Source organism: Corvus kubaryi, unplaced genomic scaffold (genome assembly GCF_017639235.1).
Source record: "Corvus kubaryi isolate FWS band 111438036 unplaced genomic scaffold, C.kubaryi_AGA036_p1.0 124, whole genome shotgun sequence".
Taxonomy (NCBI): Eukaryota; Metazoa; Chordata; class Aves; order Passeriformes; family Corvidae; genus Corvus; species Corvus kubaryi.
The window spans coordinates 1,500,580-1,516,006 of NW_024580659.1; the positions used below are offsets into that span (position 1 = coordinate 1,500,580).

The following is a 15,427-nucleotide window of genomic DNA, read 5'->3' on the forward strand; positions in this document are numbered from 1 at the left end:
GCTGATGCTGATTGACTGGCAGACGTGTCAGCACCAGGACGGCTGCTGGTGTGCCGGCATCACGCTCGGTCCCGGCACGCTGGGAAGAGTCTCCGAGTGCCCTTTAATTACCCTTTCTGATGGTACACGGAACGCTGTTGTGACAGCATCGCTGCTCTCCCAATTGCCTCTTCAGGAATTTTATCAGCTGTCTCGCGTCCTGACACTCTGGGAAGAGGAATCCAAGCAGACCTTTCTGCTTAAATAGGCTCTAAATACCCCAAATTAAGGACGTGCATTTCTCTGTGGAAGCAAGGACACTTTTCTCCATGTTCCTGCAGTGCAGGGAGAGGGCCTGGGTGGCTGCAGGGCTGCTGCCTGCCACGCTGCCTATACCTGGCTCTTCTGTGGCTCCTGATGTTTGCAACAGAACCAGGGGTTCTGTGGCTGTGGGGATGTGGCACAGGCTTGCACCTGGTGACAGTGCAGAGGCCACAGTCACACTGATGTCACCACCACGGGGCTGTTGGCCATGGTGGAGGCTGTGCATGGCCCCACAGTGCTGTGGCTCACAGCAGTCATGAGCAGAGGGAAGCATGGCAGGCGATGGCCAGTCCTCCGAGGGTGGATGTGGAGGATGTGAGGTCCTGAACGTGTCCCAAGGACAGCATGGGCTGGGAAGGGTTCAGTCCCCAGCAATGTGGTGGCTGCCAACAGCATGGCAGAGGTGCTGAGGGGGCAAGTCAGGGGAGGGACTCCTCTCCCATCCCTGTCCTTGACTGGCACTAACAGCTCTCCCCTTTCTCTGCAGGAGGAAGACATCGAGTACTATGACTCCAAGGCTGACACTGAATATGTGAGTACTGTCTCTGTGGAATCTCTGGCACAGCCACCACCCTGGCCTAGTGCTGGGCCCCTTGCCAGTGTGTCCCAGCATTGTACCAGGGGTCATGGCACAGCATTTGTCACAGCTGGTGTAACCAGATTCTGCAGTGGGCAGCAAGTGCCCGGTGTGCAGCCATGTCCCCCCAGCTGAGCCATGGTGACATCTGTCCACGAGCACCGGGCCTGGCAGCCGGCAGGTGGGCAGGTTGCTCTGCTGCCTGCAAAAGTTTCTAAAATTAAAGCTGGCATCTGAAATTCAAATGAAGAGCAAACCTTTAATTAGAGACTGAATCTAATTCTCTGCCCTGCTCTGAGCACAGCCATCCTGTGATTTCTGGCAATCAGTGCTTTAACTACAGCCCCATCAGCTCCGCGCTCCCGGCGCTCCCAAGAGAGCTGGCATTTGCCGGCTCCTCCTCATGGTGACGGTGATTTCACTCAGGTGCTGTGCCATGGGCACAGGGAGCTCCACCAGCAGTGCTTTCTGCCCTGCAGCACCCCGCTCTGCCCTGGGGTACCCCACTTTGCTGCCAGGTCACCCAGCTCCTACACCGCGCTGCGGGATCCCTACAAAATAGGGGCCTGTCAGGTCAGTGATGCTCTTGGCGTGAGGCTGCTGAGCAGAGTCCTTGGAGCTGACCAGGAGCCCCAAGCACAGCAGGGTGCAGCCTTGGGGACAGCCCCAGCCAATGCTGGTGCACCAGAACTGGTCCTTGTCCCAAGGCAGACCTGGCAGCAGATGTGCCAGCGAGAGACGGTAACACAGCGGGAGAGGACATGGTGTTGGCAGCAAACCACTTGCAAATCACATGGCCTCATCCGAAAATAACACTCAGGTGATCCCAAGAGCATTTAGAAGGCCCTGTGCAGAAGGGAGGAGAGGATCTGGGCTTGATGGGGTCCCACCAGCTTGGGTGACATGCGCTGCACTGACCCTTGCTCTCCTCTCAACCCACCTGGGAGTTTATGCGCCAGAGCAGAGCAGGAGCAGGCTGGAGTGGAGGATGGATGCCTTCAAAGCTGAGTTACTGACTAACTGCCAGTGCCATTGTCCCCAGGCAGTGACAAGGGAAGCAGCCACAGAGGGAGGGGGGAGGTGGGAAGGAGAGGTCGGGCAGATGCTGTGACCGGAGTGGAGGGCGTTTGCTCTCCTGAGCAGGTCTCCCTGCCCACAGTCCCACTCATTCAGATCTGAGGATGCAGAGGATGTCTCCTGTCCCTCCCCAGCCTGGGGGAGCTACCAAAGGAGGGAGGAGAGGATCATGCCGTGGCTGCTCTGGAGAGGATGGAGCTAATGGGCTTAAAATACATTAAAGCGGATTTTGGATAGAAGAGAAGGAAAAACTGGCTGGCGGTTGAGGCAGGAGGAGACAGCCTGGGGAGCAGGGCAACTCCCAGCCCAGGCCATGAGGAGCAGGACTAATGCATCCATCGGGCTGGGCTGGGCTGGGCTTTTGCCGTCACTGCTGCAGGGCAGGGGACAGAAGCTGGATGTCCCCATGCCCGCTGTTCCCCTGAGTGGCACACCCCGCCACCCTGGTCACCTTCGGCAGGATGAGGGAATAGGAGGCATCTCAACCTCGGAGCTGTGCCCATGGAACCCTTCCAGTACATGGGACACTGGGGAGAAGCTATGCATGGTGGTGGCATGGCACAGTGTCCCTGAGGGATGCAGGGCTCAGCTCCCTCATCCCTGGTCCCTCCCTGGAGGAGCTGACATGTTGTCAAGGAGGAACAGCCCTGCAAGTCCATCACCAGACGCATCAGTTTAGTCCTGGGGAGATAACAAGCAAAATTGCAAAACTGGGGGTGTCCTGTTGCTGAGGTATGTGGGTTTGGCAGCGAGGGCACTTCCCTACCTGTGCTGTTGCTTCCTTGCCAGTGAAATCCCAGCAAATTTAATTCCAACAAAAATAATGGGGAAAAAAAAAGAAGATGCTGCTGAAGTAAAAAAGGAGGGAGATGATACCAGAAGGTCTGAATGGAACGTAATAGTGCTCTTTCCATCCTTTCTTTATTTAGCTTCAGTTTTTCTATTTAAATGGAGCAGGATGTAGCTGAGCCAGAGTTGGTGCTGATGGACAATGGCTGCTCCCCGTAACTGGGGCTTATTCACAAGCCTTACACCGGCTTTAACTGCAGTGAGAAGGAAATGAGCTTCCTAATCATTTTGCCTGCACCTCAGCTCCACTATCTCCCTAAACAGACTTTGGATTTCCAAGTGGTTTTTAACAAATGGGAACATGAGAAAAAATTTCCCAGGGGTCCTCAAGGCTCTCAGAATGTTTGCAGAAGCAAAGTTTTCACCTTTCCCCACTAGCAAGGGCCGTGGGGCTTATGTGGGGAGAAGTGTTGAAATCAGCAGATGGTCTCAGTTGGGTGTCACAGGCAGAACAACACAGAAATAAAGGAATTTTCCATCTTTTGTGCTGTGTTCATGGCAGGGGATGATGCTTGTCAAAGCTGAGGCTGGGACGTACTGTACTCAGGTGGAAAACAGCACAGCTTTGTGAAGGTATCCTGGCCCCAAGGTCAGCCCTCCAGCGCCCACCCACCCTCCAGCACCCTCCAGAGCTCCTGGGGAGGGCTGAGAGCGAGGGGCTGATGGTGGGAGGCTCCATGCCAGCCTCAGCCCCCTCTGGTGCAGGGGATGCTGGGGCTGCCCACTCTCTGCTCGCCCCTCTCACTGCTCACCCCGCTCAGTAGATGCAGCAAGGAGAGGGAGGAGGGGGGAAAAAAGACCCCTAAATGTCAGCAGCAGCAGATGAAGGGTGTTGGAAAATTTAATCTTCCAACTTTCTCAACTAATGTGACATTTGGATTTCCTCATGATAAGCTATCAGCCCCAGAAGTTTCTTTCTTTTGCCTTTTTTCTTTTTTTTTTTCTATTTTTTTTAACTTCTCTCCTCTGGCTGGTAATTTAAAAATAAATGGTCTAGAAAGATCTCTAAACAGTACCTTTGGCAAAGATTAAAAAAAAGTGAAGGGGGATAGGGGAGCAGGCTGGCAGGAGAAGCTGATTGTTATTTATAACCTGGGCTGCTGTAAAAGCAGGAATGTGGCTGGAGAACGCATCACGTCCCTCCTTGGCATTAAATCACCGCATTTCAGGAAAAACTGATATATTTAAGGAGAAAGACCCTTCTGCACAGGCCTGGAGTTTCTCAGTCATGTGATGGGGGCTGGCATTTATATCCATTATTAGCAGAATCACAGCATGTTGATACGAATATTTCGCTGGCCTTTGCCGACTTAGCATGGATGGGTGCCCCTGGGAGATTGAGAAGGGATCTCAGTGCGGTGTGTTCCCGACCAGGCTGCGTGGGGCAGGCCAGGGGAGGCATCGATGCTGTGGCCAGATCAGCTCTGCGTTTGTCATCGGGGCTGCCGTTTAAGCAGCCATCATTAGCTGTGATGGCTGGTTCCCATGGAGATGAGCAATGAACAGGGGTGTTTGCATCTGCAGGAGCTGCCGGGGACGAGGCATCACTGCTGCACCAGGTCACGTCCCCAGCTCCATCCGCAGCTCCAAACCCTGGGGGCCACGACAGTCCTGCTGCCCTGGCTCTCCTCAGCCAGCACCAGCCTGGATGGGACAGAGGGCAGGCACTTGCCCAGAGCATGGCAGCCTCCAGGAAAGCTGTTGGGTGGCGCTGCTGGTGCTCACCAGGTGTAGGGGCATCTCTGGGTTTTGTCCCCTGTCTGTCATTTCCGGAGACTGAGGAGAAAATGTGAGTGACAGCCCAGCTGTGAAAGCACTGGAGATGGCAAAAGCTCTCAGGGCGTGATGACTTCTTGCTGAAGCAGTAAATACGTATCATATTGATATATCACTGTGGAGTCGATTTCTAATGGTGTGTAGCAAATAATATATTCAAACTGTAGCATCTATTTGCGTTACGTTGTACATACTGTAACAGATAAATAGATGTTTCCAAGTTCTTTTGAAATGTAATGATGAGGAATGCTGCAAGATCTGGCTGGGGGCCTGCCGAGATGCTCACAGTTAAAGCGATGTAAATTCAGGAGAACTTGAATCATCTGCTTTGCTCTAATTTAAATTTAATGCAGAATTTCTTCCCTCAGCTTTCCCAAAGTGTCTCCTTGTATCCCAGATGCTCCCCTCCCGGCCTGGGCTGGTGACAGCTTCACCTGCCTTCATGTGGCTGGAAATTACCCCCTTTCAGGGGCCAGATTCAGCCTGGCCTAAACAGAAATAACTTGGTTGAGGTTGGGGGATTTATGGATAAAGGACAAACGTAGCTCTTTCTGCAGGTCTGTTTGCCATATAGGTGTCAGTGATGCATGAAGTGCCCCACGTATAGATAGCTGTATATTTGTCCCCAAGACCTATACATGTGCCTCTTTACAGCTCCATGAATGAGAGCAGCCAGACAGCGCCAAAGCTGGCAGCATACAAATTAGCCCCTCAGAAGTGGGTGAGATCACGGAATAATGATAAACAGAGGAGCAGTAATTATATACAGTAGTTCCAGCTCCGATTAAGTGGGGAATAGCCATGCCAGCGTGGGGGAAAGAGGGAGAGTTGGATTTTCCAGCTGCTGGTGGTGGCAGGGGCAGCGGATGGGCTGTGGCAGGGTGCCCAGCAGATCTGAGATGGGGAGGGATGGGGAGCTGTCACCAGGAATTTTCTGGGTTGAGGAAAAAAGGGTTTAGTGTCAAAGCAGAGTTTTCGGTGCTGCAGATGCCCTCAGGCCACAGCGTTATCCCAAAGCCTGTTTTCAGCAGGCACCTCTGTATCACTGGTGCTTGGAGGGGTTTGCAGGGATGAACTATGGTGTGTGCTTTCCCCCAGAGAGCTGAGCCCCCATGGACAGCAGGCTTGGGGCCAGATCCACTCTCTGGGTAGCCCATGGCCTCTGCTGCAGCATCACGGCTTTGCAGAGGCTCCAGCAGTCAGTTTTGTGCCTTTTCTCCAGATTTATATGAAATTGAGAGCATAATCTGGATTTTGATCTCAGAAACATGGCTCCAGGGAGCTGGGAACAGTCCCTGCCTGCCTCCTGCTTGGCTACTGTGGCCGTAGTTGAATTCAGCATCTTTCTGGGCAGCTGGAGCCCCTGCACAGGGGTCGGCTGGGCAGTGTGTTTACACTCACAATCCATCGGCTGGAATTAAACCCAAACCTTGCATATCAATCCTGTTACTCTCCCGAGCTGTGGCGAATGGTTTGGCCACCCCTCTCAATGTCATGGGAATGTCAGCACCTTAGTGGCCGGCTGGAGCTGTTGCAGGGGAGGTGACATTTCTCCATGTCAATCTGTGAAGGGGAAAAGGGGAGGAGACCAGGATGGGTGTTAAACAAGCTTCATAGTTTATTTCCCAAACACATCGTTTTCCTTTAAATATATGGCTTTTCCTGTGAGAAATTCAGGTATTTGCTGCCTGGGTTTTGTCAAGGGGAGCCTGATCAGTGACAGAGATACTCGCAGTGGGCCATTGAGGACAGCAGGATGGGACCATCCCCTACTCCTGGTGTCCCCTGGTGTCATGGTACTTTGCTGTGGGACAGCGTGGGCCATCCCTCCAGGTGTCTATCCCAGCTTGGGCTTGGCACTGTTGCCTGTCCCTGCTTGTGGTTGGGGCAGGCAGCTCTGCATCTCTGTCCTCTTCAGCAGGGATGTAGCTCCAGGAGCACAAAGAGCAGGTGCTGCAGCATCCTCCTCTCCCTCCTTTCTACCCCGAGCATCCCACAGCTGGCTGCAAACAGCCTTCCCCAGCTGCTGGGCTCGTGGCAGGATGGGCAGCTCAGAGCCAGCACCTTCTCCTGGGTTTCTTTGCTCCTGGTGGGGTGGCTGAGGCAATTTCTCCAGCTCTGTAGTGACTCCACCCCCATTCTCACTTTTCCCCACATGGCCTCATGTTTCAGCTCCCACCCTGTCCCCTGTCTGCAACCACCCAGCTGTTCTGCCTGCACCAGCTCAGCCCTGCCTGCCTTTCCAGAGGGATTTTACCCTCAGTGCCATGCTGGCAGCAGGACTGGGGAATGGAGAGGAGGGCTGGGAAGGTGAGGGAATGTGTTCCAGCACCAGCAGTGGGGAATTCGCCATCTCTCCACCATAATTAAATACTGTTTGCATTGCTTATTGACAGAGCGCTAAGCTGCACTCCGTTTTAATTTGCTCTTTGATAGTTGCCTTTTGCTGCTAATTGATTTTCAAGGCCTTTTTTTGATTTTTTTTTTCTATGTCTGATTTAATACCTGCTGTGCTACCAAAGCTGGAGAGGCAAGGGGCAACTGGTGCTTGCCTTTGTGCCCACCCGCTCCTGGCACCTGGTCCCCTGTGCCACCAGCTCTGGCACAGCCTGCAGGCCAAATCCACATGAGAGCCAGCAGGACTGGTCACCCCAGGGAGCATTTGGTGATGGGCTTCAGGTGATGGCATTCCCACCATTCATCCAGGGCTGGAACCCTGGGTGACCCCATGTGCTCTGCTCCTTCCCCAGGACGATCCCGATGGAGAAGAGATCGAGAGGGAGAAGTCCAACTCCTTGAAGCTGGAGTTCACTGATGATGACAACTTCAAGACCAAGGTTAACTATTCATACGCTGCTGTGCAGATCCCCACGGACATCTACAAAGGCTGTGAGTGCCCCTCCTCATCCTCTCTGCTTTGCACTGCCTGGTTGGGCATCCACCTCTCTTGCCTGGAGCACTGCAACCTCAGGGACCATCACCTTGGGGCGCCCCAACTGGGTCTTGGTGCCAGGGCAGGCTGGCTCCCAGATGGGCAGGCAATGAAATGAGGCAGAGTCACTGTATCAGGACTGAGGTGACAATGTGTCTCTCCCCAGGGACCCTCAAGGGCTCAACCCAGGCAAAAGAGGCAGATCAGGGATTAGGAGTTATTAGGGAGGGGATGGGGAGCAAAGGAGAGGTGGTGATTATGGCACAGGGTGAAGCTCAGCTGTGCCCACATGGCTCTCATCCTCCTGCAGAAGAAACCAGCAAAGCTCAAGGAGGCTCAGAGCGGGTGCCAGAGACATTCAGAGGGATGGAGCAGCTCTGTGCAGGAGCACCTACAGAGGCAGCAGCACTGACCTGCTTGTAGAAGGGAGTGAGACGTGGCTGGGCAGTGGGAGAGGGCGAAGCGGGGATGCTGCCTGTCTTCAGCCTACTTGGGGCTGAGGTCATGAAAAAGGAGAAAAAGGAGCTGCAATCCCGCAGGAAGCCAATGGTGGCTGCAGGACAGTGTGTTACCACCCCGGGGCAGCCCCTGCTGCCAGGACGTGCAGGGGGTGTCAGCCCTGCAGCCGTGCCCCTGTGGCTGCCGGAGGGCACAGGCTGATCTAGAAACGGGGACGGCTGGTTGGGCCAGCCCGGGAGCGAGCAGGGAGGGAGGGACGGGCGGATGGGATAGGATGTGCCACGCCAGCTTCAGTCCCCACCGAGCGGTGTGCCGGTCCCCGAGCTTTCAGATCTCTCCGGTACCTCGCCCTGCTGCGGTGGCACACGGTGACAGTCGGTCTCCATTTCCCTCTAGTGGCTGCTCGGCACCGAGCTGGAACCGCTCCCAGCTGGAGGACATCCTCCAGCACCCGCGGGCCGCATCCTGTGCCCAGCCCCAGACCCTGCTGTCATGAGCATCCCCAGCTGCCCCACAGCACCCAAGGCACCACTGCCTCCACACCTCTGTTTCGGCGGCATTTGCTGAGGTCTCCTGGGTGGTGATGGTGGTGATGGGGGCCGAGTTCCTGTTCCTGCCCCGAGCGGAGCGTTCCCGCTCGCAGCCACGTCGGTGCGATGATTTCACCGCGGAGGCAGCGGTGGATTAGAAATTTGCAATTAGTTTTATTACCCAGCTAGCGCAGGGCAGGCAGCTAATGAAGCACATCATGCGAGCCGGGTGGGCTGCGCACGATGAAATATTCGTTCCTCCTCAGCCCTGCTCGCCAGCCGACGCCACGGCTGGAGCTCCACCACGGCCACATAAATCACCCCACTCAGCCCTGGGACGAGAGCAAGCTGGAGATTAACGTGCTCCAGGGACTCACAGCTGCTCAGAGAGGGATGCTGGAGAGGGGATGTGGCAATGGGGGGTCACAGTGCAGGGACACCCTCCCAATGCCCCTTACCAGAAAGGGCTGCAGCCACAGGCACAGAGTGTGGGAGCACAGAGATCAGGCCACGTCCAGCCACATCAGGGTGCTCTGGAAATCCAGGGTGCAGGCAAGGGTCCGCAACTGCTGCTCCACAGAGTGTGGTTTGGGGTGAGGGCACGGGGCCACCCTGTCCTGCCAGGGACAGCAGTGAGCGTGGCGAGTCCCCGCAGAGCTGTGGGCGGGAGCGTGTCCCGGTGGGACCGGCGGAGAGGCGCTATCGCTGCCTGGCACGCTAATTAAACCCTGTGGCGACGCCCGCCGCCGTCACCCCTCGCTACACACACAAATTACATCCTATATGTGTTTTATTTACTGTGCCATTTTTAATTAAATCTGCAATCGCTCGCGGGCAGGGCGGGGCTGGGCTTATTCTGATGGGGACAGGGACAGGGATGTCACCAGTGGGGCTGGCATCTCTGGCCTCGACTGAGGGGGGACAGGAGCCATCCCCGCCATGGACAAGCTTTATCACTCTGCACATGGCAAGAGCATAGGGGCTGTATTTGTTCACAGAGACGATATGGGGGCTACATTCATGCCCAGGAAAGGTGTAGGGGCTGTGTTTGAGCTCAGAGATAATAAAAGGGCTGTGTTATAGCACAGGGAGGATATAGGAGTTGCATTCAGTACAAGCAACTGGTGTGGCTGATGGGCCCCAAGGCTCTGGGGTGTAGGTGTTGCCAGGGATATCATGGATGTGTCAGGGCCCAGCCCAGTGCCCACCTGAGGCTGGCAGTACTGCCCAGGGCTGCTCCAGGCAGGCAGCAGCCTGACAGCCAGCTCATAGCCACTTCTGGGAAAAACCACATCCTGTGGCAGAGCCAAACAAGAAATCATCTTAAGTGCCCAGATAGCAGCGCTGTGTGTGTGCACAGTGCTGAGGAATGGCTGGGGAGATACGGATAGAGTAAATCATGGTTTGAAGGCATGGCTGCCTGAGGGAAGGACAGTTCTTCAGCAGTCATGCTGGGATAGAGGGATCCAGGATTCATCCTGGGTGAAACCTACCCACATCTTGCCAGTGCCTTGGGACCACAGTGAAGGCTTGAACGGGTGATGATGGTGTTTCCAGGGGGGACAGGTGTGGGAGGAAGGCTTAGGAGAGCAAAATATACTCCTCAAATGCACACTGGCTCCCCTGCAGCACCACACTGGGTTGTTTTGCCCAATGCCAAAGAGATGGGGTGCTCCTGAGAGTTCTTGCACCCCAAAAATGCATTGAGGGTCCCCCAGGAGGCATCAGTGCCTGGTCTCAGGGTGCTGCTGGCTCCTTGCTCCTGCAGTGGCACCCACCACTGGCTCCTCCATGCTGCAGTCCTGGGGCAACCCAGCACCAGTGGTCATTGTGGGATTCCCGTCCCACAGCATTTGGGGTCCCCCTGTGAGCACAGGGAGGTGCTATCCCAGCTCCCTGCCAGCCCGGTACCTGCCACACTACACAGGGCCCCCCCCCCGTGCTCTGACAGCCCCCCTTGATTAATCACAGGCTAGGGCTGCTGGCAGCTTATCTTTTGCTTTAATGGCTGAGTAATTCAAAACTGCTGTTTGCCAGCATCTTAATTGCTTTTGTGTCAGGTGCAGGGCCAGTGGGAATGCAGAGTGGGCCTGAGAGGCTCCACACGGCCCATGGGGACACAAGCCTTGGGTTTCCCAGCTGCTGACTGTCCCTGGGGAGTGAGGCTTTCACAGGGAGTTTTGCTGGGAAGGCGGTGAGATGGCAGGCCAGCTGTCCCCAGTGATGGCTGTGTCTGCCCCAGAGCAGGTGGGGACAGTGAGCACTCTGGGGAGCCCTGAAGAGTGGCTCATTTCTCTGGGGACAAGGGACAGCAGGGTGGTGCTGGAGCCCTGTGGCAGTGAGGGGGTCGAGGGGATGTAGGAGAAGCTGGAAAGCCCCCGTGTGCTTCTTCTTGGGAAGTGGCGGAGGGGGACACACCTCTCCCTCCCTGCCATCACGTGGGGACACCACAGTCCCCATCACCCCTCAGCCCACCCCCAGCTCCACTGCTCCCTCAACCCACCCACCCCTGTCTCTGTATCCCGCAGCCACCGTCATCCTCAACGAGCTGAACTGGACACAGGCCCTGGAGGACGTTTTCATCGAGAACCGGAAGGAGGATCCCTCCCTGCTCTGGCAGGTCTTCGGCAGCGCCACCGGTGTCACCCGCTACTACCCTGGTGCGTGGCAGGGAGAGGCTGTGGGACAGAGGGGCTGTGACCAAGGGCAGCCAAGGCCCTCTCACTGTTAGATGTGATGAGCAATCCCCTGGGCCTGGTGTGACACGTGTAACCGTACTGTGCCAAAACCCATTGGTGTGAGCTCCCCACCTGAGCCTGCTGCTTCCTCAGCCCTGGGCATCCCTCTGCCCTGTCCCTCATGTCCCCCACCCCAAGACAGCCCTGCCTTGCTCACCACCTGCCTTCTCTCCACAGCCACCCCATGGAGAGCCCCCAATAAGATCGACCTCTATGATGTGCGCCGGCGGCCCTGGTAAGGGGGTGCTGGGCAGGGAGGAGGTCCTGGCTGGGAGCAATCAGCTCCCTCCCCTTTTCATTTCATTTTGGCACTGGCAAAGGGACACCATAAAATGGGCAGGGGCATCTGAGCTGTGGCGCTTGGCTCCCTCTCCCCTTCCCTCTTCCTAGAAGAACAGCAGGATGGAGAGATAAATCCTTGGGTGCAGATGAAAGTGTGGAGAGAACCCTGTGCCGCCTTACCACAGCCATGGCTGCCGGCACTCAGTCCTGGCCAGCATTCCCATCCAAATGAGGTAGCAGCTAGCTTGGAAACCATGAGCTGGGAGGATGGGGTGAGGAACGGGCAGGCAGCACCAGGCTGTGGCTCAGTGATTTAGCCCACACCAAGTGAGGTGGGATTGAATGGGCTCCCCTTAGCCCAGCTGGAGGTGCTGGTGTGGAATTGCTGGTTATCAGCTGGAGCTGGGGGAGCCACAGCCCCATCCTGCCCTCACTCACTGCCTAAAACTGCAGTTGTGGAGAGGAGAGTGGGAACAGGCCTCTGGCACATGCCCAGGGAGCCCTGTATCCCAAGGGATCATCCCCCTGCCTGGCCCCCTGCGCATATCGGGAGCTGCCCCCTCTCCTTGACAGAAAATTAATGGCCCTGCTACTATGGTTAATTGCCTTTGATTGCTCAACATTAATTATTAACTGTTCCCTGCCGGGGTGTCTGTGCAGGTTATTGCAGAGCGGGGACTGGAAGGCTGGTTTGGGGCAGGGGCTGCTGATGTATATGGGGGCTACTGAGCTCAGCTCCCTGCCCACTAGCCAGGCTGGCCACCTGGTTGTCCACCCAGCCATGGAGGAGCAGCAGCACCCTTTGTGCTGGGGGACAGCACACCCTGGGGAACAACCCCCATTCGGGGTCTTCTCCTGCTCTCACACTGAGGTCCCATGCAGGACACAGCCTTCGCTGCTCTGGGGCCACGATCCTGGCCACGGCCGTGGGGCCACGGGTGCCACTCGCCTGCCTTCCCCTCCCCTGATGAATGGCCCCATTAGCCACAGCCGTCTCCTGCTGAGCCCAGGATATTCATCTGAGCCAGGCAGCCGGAGATGGATGCGCTGCCACAGCCCATTATGGGCAGCATCTTAGCTGGGCTCTGTGCAACACTGACAGCCCAGCCCCGGGGGCAGGGGAGGCTTCAAGAGCCCCTTCTCAGGCTGGCAGCTGCCCGTCCTGCACCCCAGCATGAGAGGAAGCTGCTGAGGGATGCTGCACCCATGTCAGGAGGGCCCCATGTGCCAGCATCCTGCATCCCACCCAGGTAATCACTTATAATTAGGGAACATCAGGCCCTGGGATTAACAATCAGAGCCTGTCCCTTCCCCAGTCATCCCCAGTAGTGGTGAGTAATTGATACTAATAACACACTAATTAATTCACACAAGGCCTGATCCTGATCAAGCCAATAATGAGGCTTCCTTGGCCTTCAGCCACGGCAGGATCAGGCCTCATGCAACTGGATGGTGAGGCGGGGCTGTGCCTGGGGATGGGTGCTGAGCACTGTGCCACCCCCTCCCACACAGGATGGCACAGCAGGGCTGAGAGCAGGACCTGGTGTTTCAAAGGGTGAGGAAGGGTTCCCTAATTGTTTTCACTGGGGAAGATTTACGTAGTGTTATTATTTTTCCTCCTCGTAGCTAAAAATAATGTAATCAGCCTGGCCTTTAAATCTACCAGGGGGGTAAATAGCATCTTAATATGGATGTGTGTGTCAGCATAATCAGCACGCAGGAAAGGGCCTGTGATGATGGAAGAGTTTAGCATTTAGAGCTCGTTAGGCTGACACGGTGCGCAGCGGCAGGCACTGGCCGTCTGCTGCGCTGTGCCCCAGGAGCCGTGTCCTCGCCTCCACCTGCCCACAGCCGCCTCATTCCTGCTCCTCACCACGGGGTCACCGCAGCCCTGGGTGCCTGGGGCTCCCAGCAGAGTCAGGGTCCCCCCCCAAAATGAGTCCACCCTGCTGACTCCACTCTGTACCCCACAGGTACATCCAAGGTGCCTCCTCCCCAAAGGACATGGTCATCATTGTGGATGTGTGAGTACATGGTGGGGGCCATGGCTGGGCTTAGGCAGGCCAGGATGGTGACACAGCTCGCCAAGGTGCCACTGTCCCACCAGTGGCCACAGGGAAGCTGTGTGGGACAGCACAGCCCTGTGCTCCCTCACTGCCAAGCCCCCAGCACCGCTGTCTCCTGCAGGAGTGGCAGCGTGAGCGGCCTCACCCTCAAGCTGATGAAGACCTCGGTCTATGAGATGCTGGACACCCTCTCAGATGATGACTATGTCAATGTGGCCTCGGTGAGTGCCATGGGGCAAGTGGAAGGGCTGTGTCCCCAGGCACCTCCCAGCTCCACAGCACAGGAGCCCTTTGCCCCCCACACACACCTGGCTAAGGGGTCTGCACACAGAAATACCATTTTTTGTCTTCTTAACCACACACCTGCACATAAGCAAGGAAATGGCTGCTCAGGGCTCGGCGTGCAAAAGCTGCCCCCATCATGGGACATTTGGCAGAGATGTTCCTGGGGTGATCCCAACCAGCCACCTCCTGTCCATCACCAGCCACTGACACCTTGCACCCCATGGCTATGTCACCAGCTTGTGACCTTACGCAGCACAGTGGCCGTGCCACCACATCTGTGCGTTGCTGGGTGCCCCTCCCCTGTCTGGCCACCAGCACCCGGCGCTAATTAACGTGTCTGGCCTGGCTCCGTTTTCTGGATCACTGCTCCCCTAATGAATGGGCCCCACTGCCAGTAAATGAAGCCGTAAGTGAGAGGCAGCACCTGCTCCCCGTGACGGCACAGAACAGCACAGCACAGCTGCTTGCACAAGCTGGGGGGTCCTGCAGAAGTGAGGGTGCAGGCGAGCCCTGCACTGCCAGCACCCACACCATGCAGCTCAGTGCTGGATTTGTCCCAAGCCAAGCTTCCGCCTCCGCATCAGCCCTCCCTGGGATGTGGGACACATCTGGGTCACCTGCCGCCTATGGAAGCTGAGTGTGATGAGTGGCTTGTGCCTGCTGGTGTCTGCCCTGTCCCCTTTCTGTGACCCGCTCCCCTCCATTTCACCTCCCAGTTCAATGAAAAGGCGAAGCCGGTGTCGTGCTTCAAGCACCTGGTGCAGGCCAACATCCGGAACAAGAAGGTGTTCAAGGAGGACGTGCAGGGCATGGTGGCCAAGGGCACAACGGACTACAAGGCTGGCTTTGAGTACGCCTTCGACCAGCTGCAGAACGTGAGCTGGGGGCTGGGCTGGGGGACTGGGTGCACCTGTGGGTGCTGGGGACAACGGGACAGCTCTGAGTGCCTGGCTGCTGCCCTGTGCTTGGGGCTTTGCTCTGCAGTGGGCTCCTTGTGCTCCTTGTCAATGCTGGGGGAGACATCCCACCTCCTGGCATGTTGTAGCCAAGGTTTTGCTGGTGCTGCTCCCCTCTGGGTTGTTCAAAGTTAGCAGGGCTGGGTGGAGGGGCCAGACCCAACCAGATGCTGTGCCAGAGGCAAAATAAAGATGAATGGTGCTATTAGGTGCCAAGTGGCATTAGCCACAACATCATTCCCCAGCTGACAACATCCCTCCTCCTGCCCCTTCACCCCAATCACCCTCGCCCCAGAGAAATGGGCTGAGAAGAGATGAGTTGGGGCCAGCCCTCCTGGCTGCATCCAGCCCTGTGCCCAGCACTGCTGGCTCCAGGTGTGGCCTCAGGTGCTGTGTCTGCCCCACAGTCCAACATCACACGTGCCAACTGCAACAAGATGATCATGATGTTCACGGACGGCGGTGAGGACCGAGTGCAGGATGTCTTTGAGAAGTACAACTGGCCCAATAAGACGGTGAGAGGCTGTGGGGCTGTGTGCTGGGCTGGGGCTGCTCACTGTGGGGGGAGATGGCCACTCCAGCTCCATTGCTGGCTTC

At 56.6% G+C, this 15,427-nt stretch overlaps 1 protein-coding gene across 2 annotated transcripts in view; it reads left to right on the forward strand.

Moving 5' to 3' along the window:
- The window catches only part of CACNA2D2 (calcium voltage-gated channel auxiliary subunit alpha2delta 2), a 188,529-nt gene that overhangs the window by 156,810 nt on the left and 16,292 nt on the right, over positions 1 to 15,427 (forward strand). For both annotated transcript variants that reach the window (XM_042018867.1, XM_042018876.1), the window contains exons 4-11: positions 791 to 835; positions 7,333 to 7,471; positions 11,032 to 11,163; positions 11,419 to 11,476; positions 13,497 to 13,547; positions 13,711 to 13,810; positions 14,591 to 14,749; positions 15,238 to 15,345. In XM_042018867.1, coding sequence (XP_041874801.1) covers positions 791 to 835; positions 7,333 to 7,471; positions 11,032 to 11,163; positions 11,419 to 11,476; positions 13,497 to 13,547; positions 13,711 to 13,810; positions 14,591 to 14,749; positions 15,238 to 15,345 — 792 coding nt within the window. The remainder of the gene's footprint in view (positions 1 to 790; positions 836 to 7,332; positions 7,472 to 11,031; positions 11,164 to 11,418; positions 11,477 to 13,496; positions 13,548 to 13,710; positions 13,811 to 14,590; positions 14,750 to 15,237; positions 15,346 to 15,427) is intronic.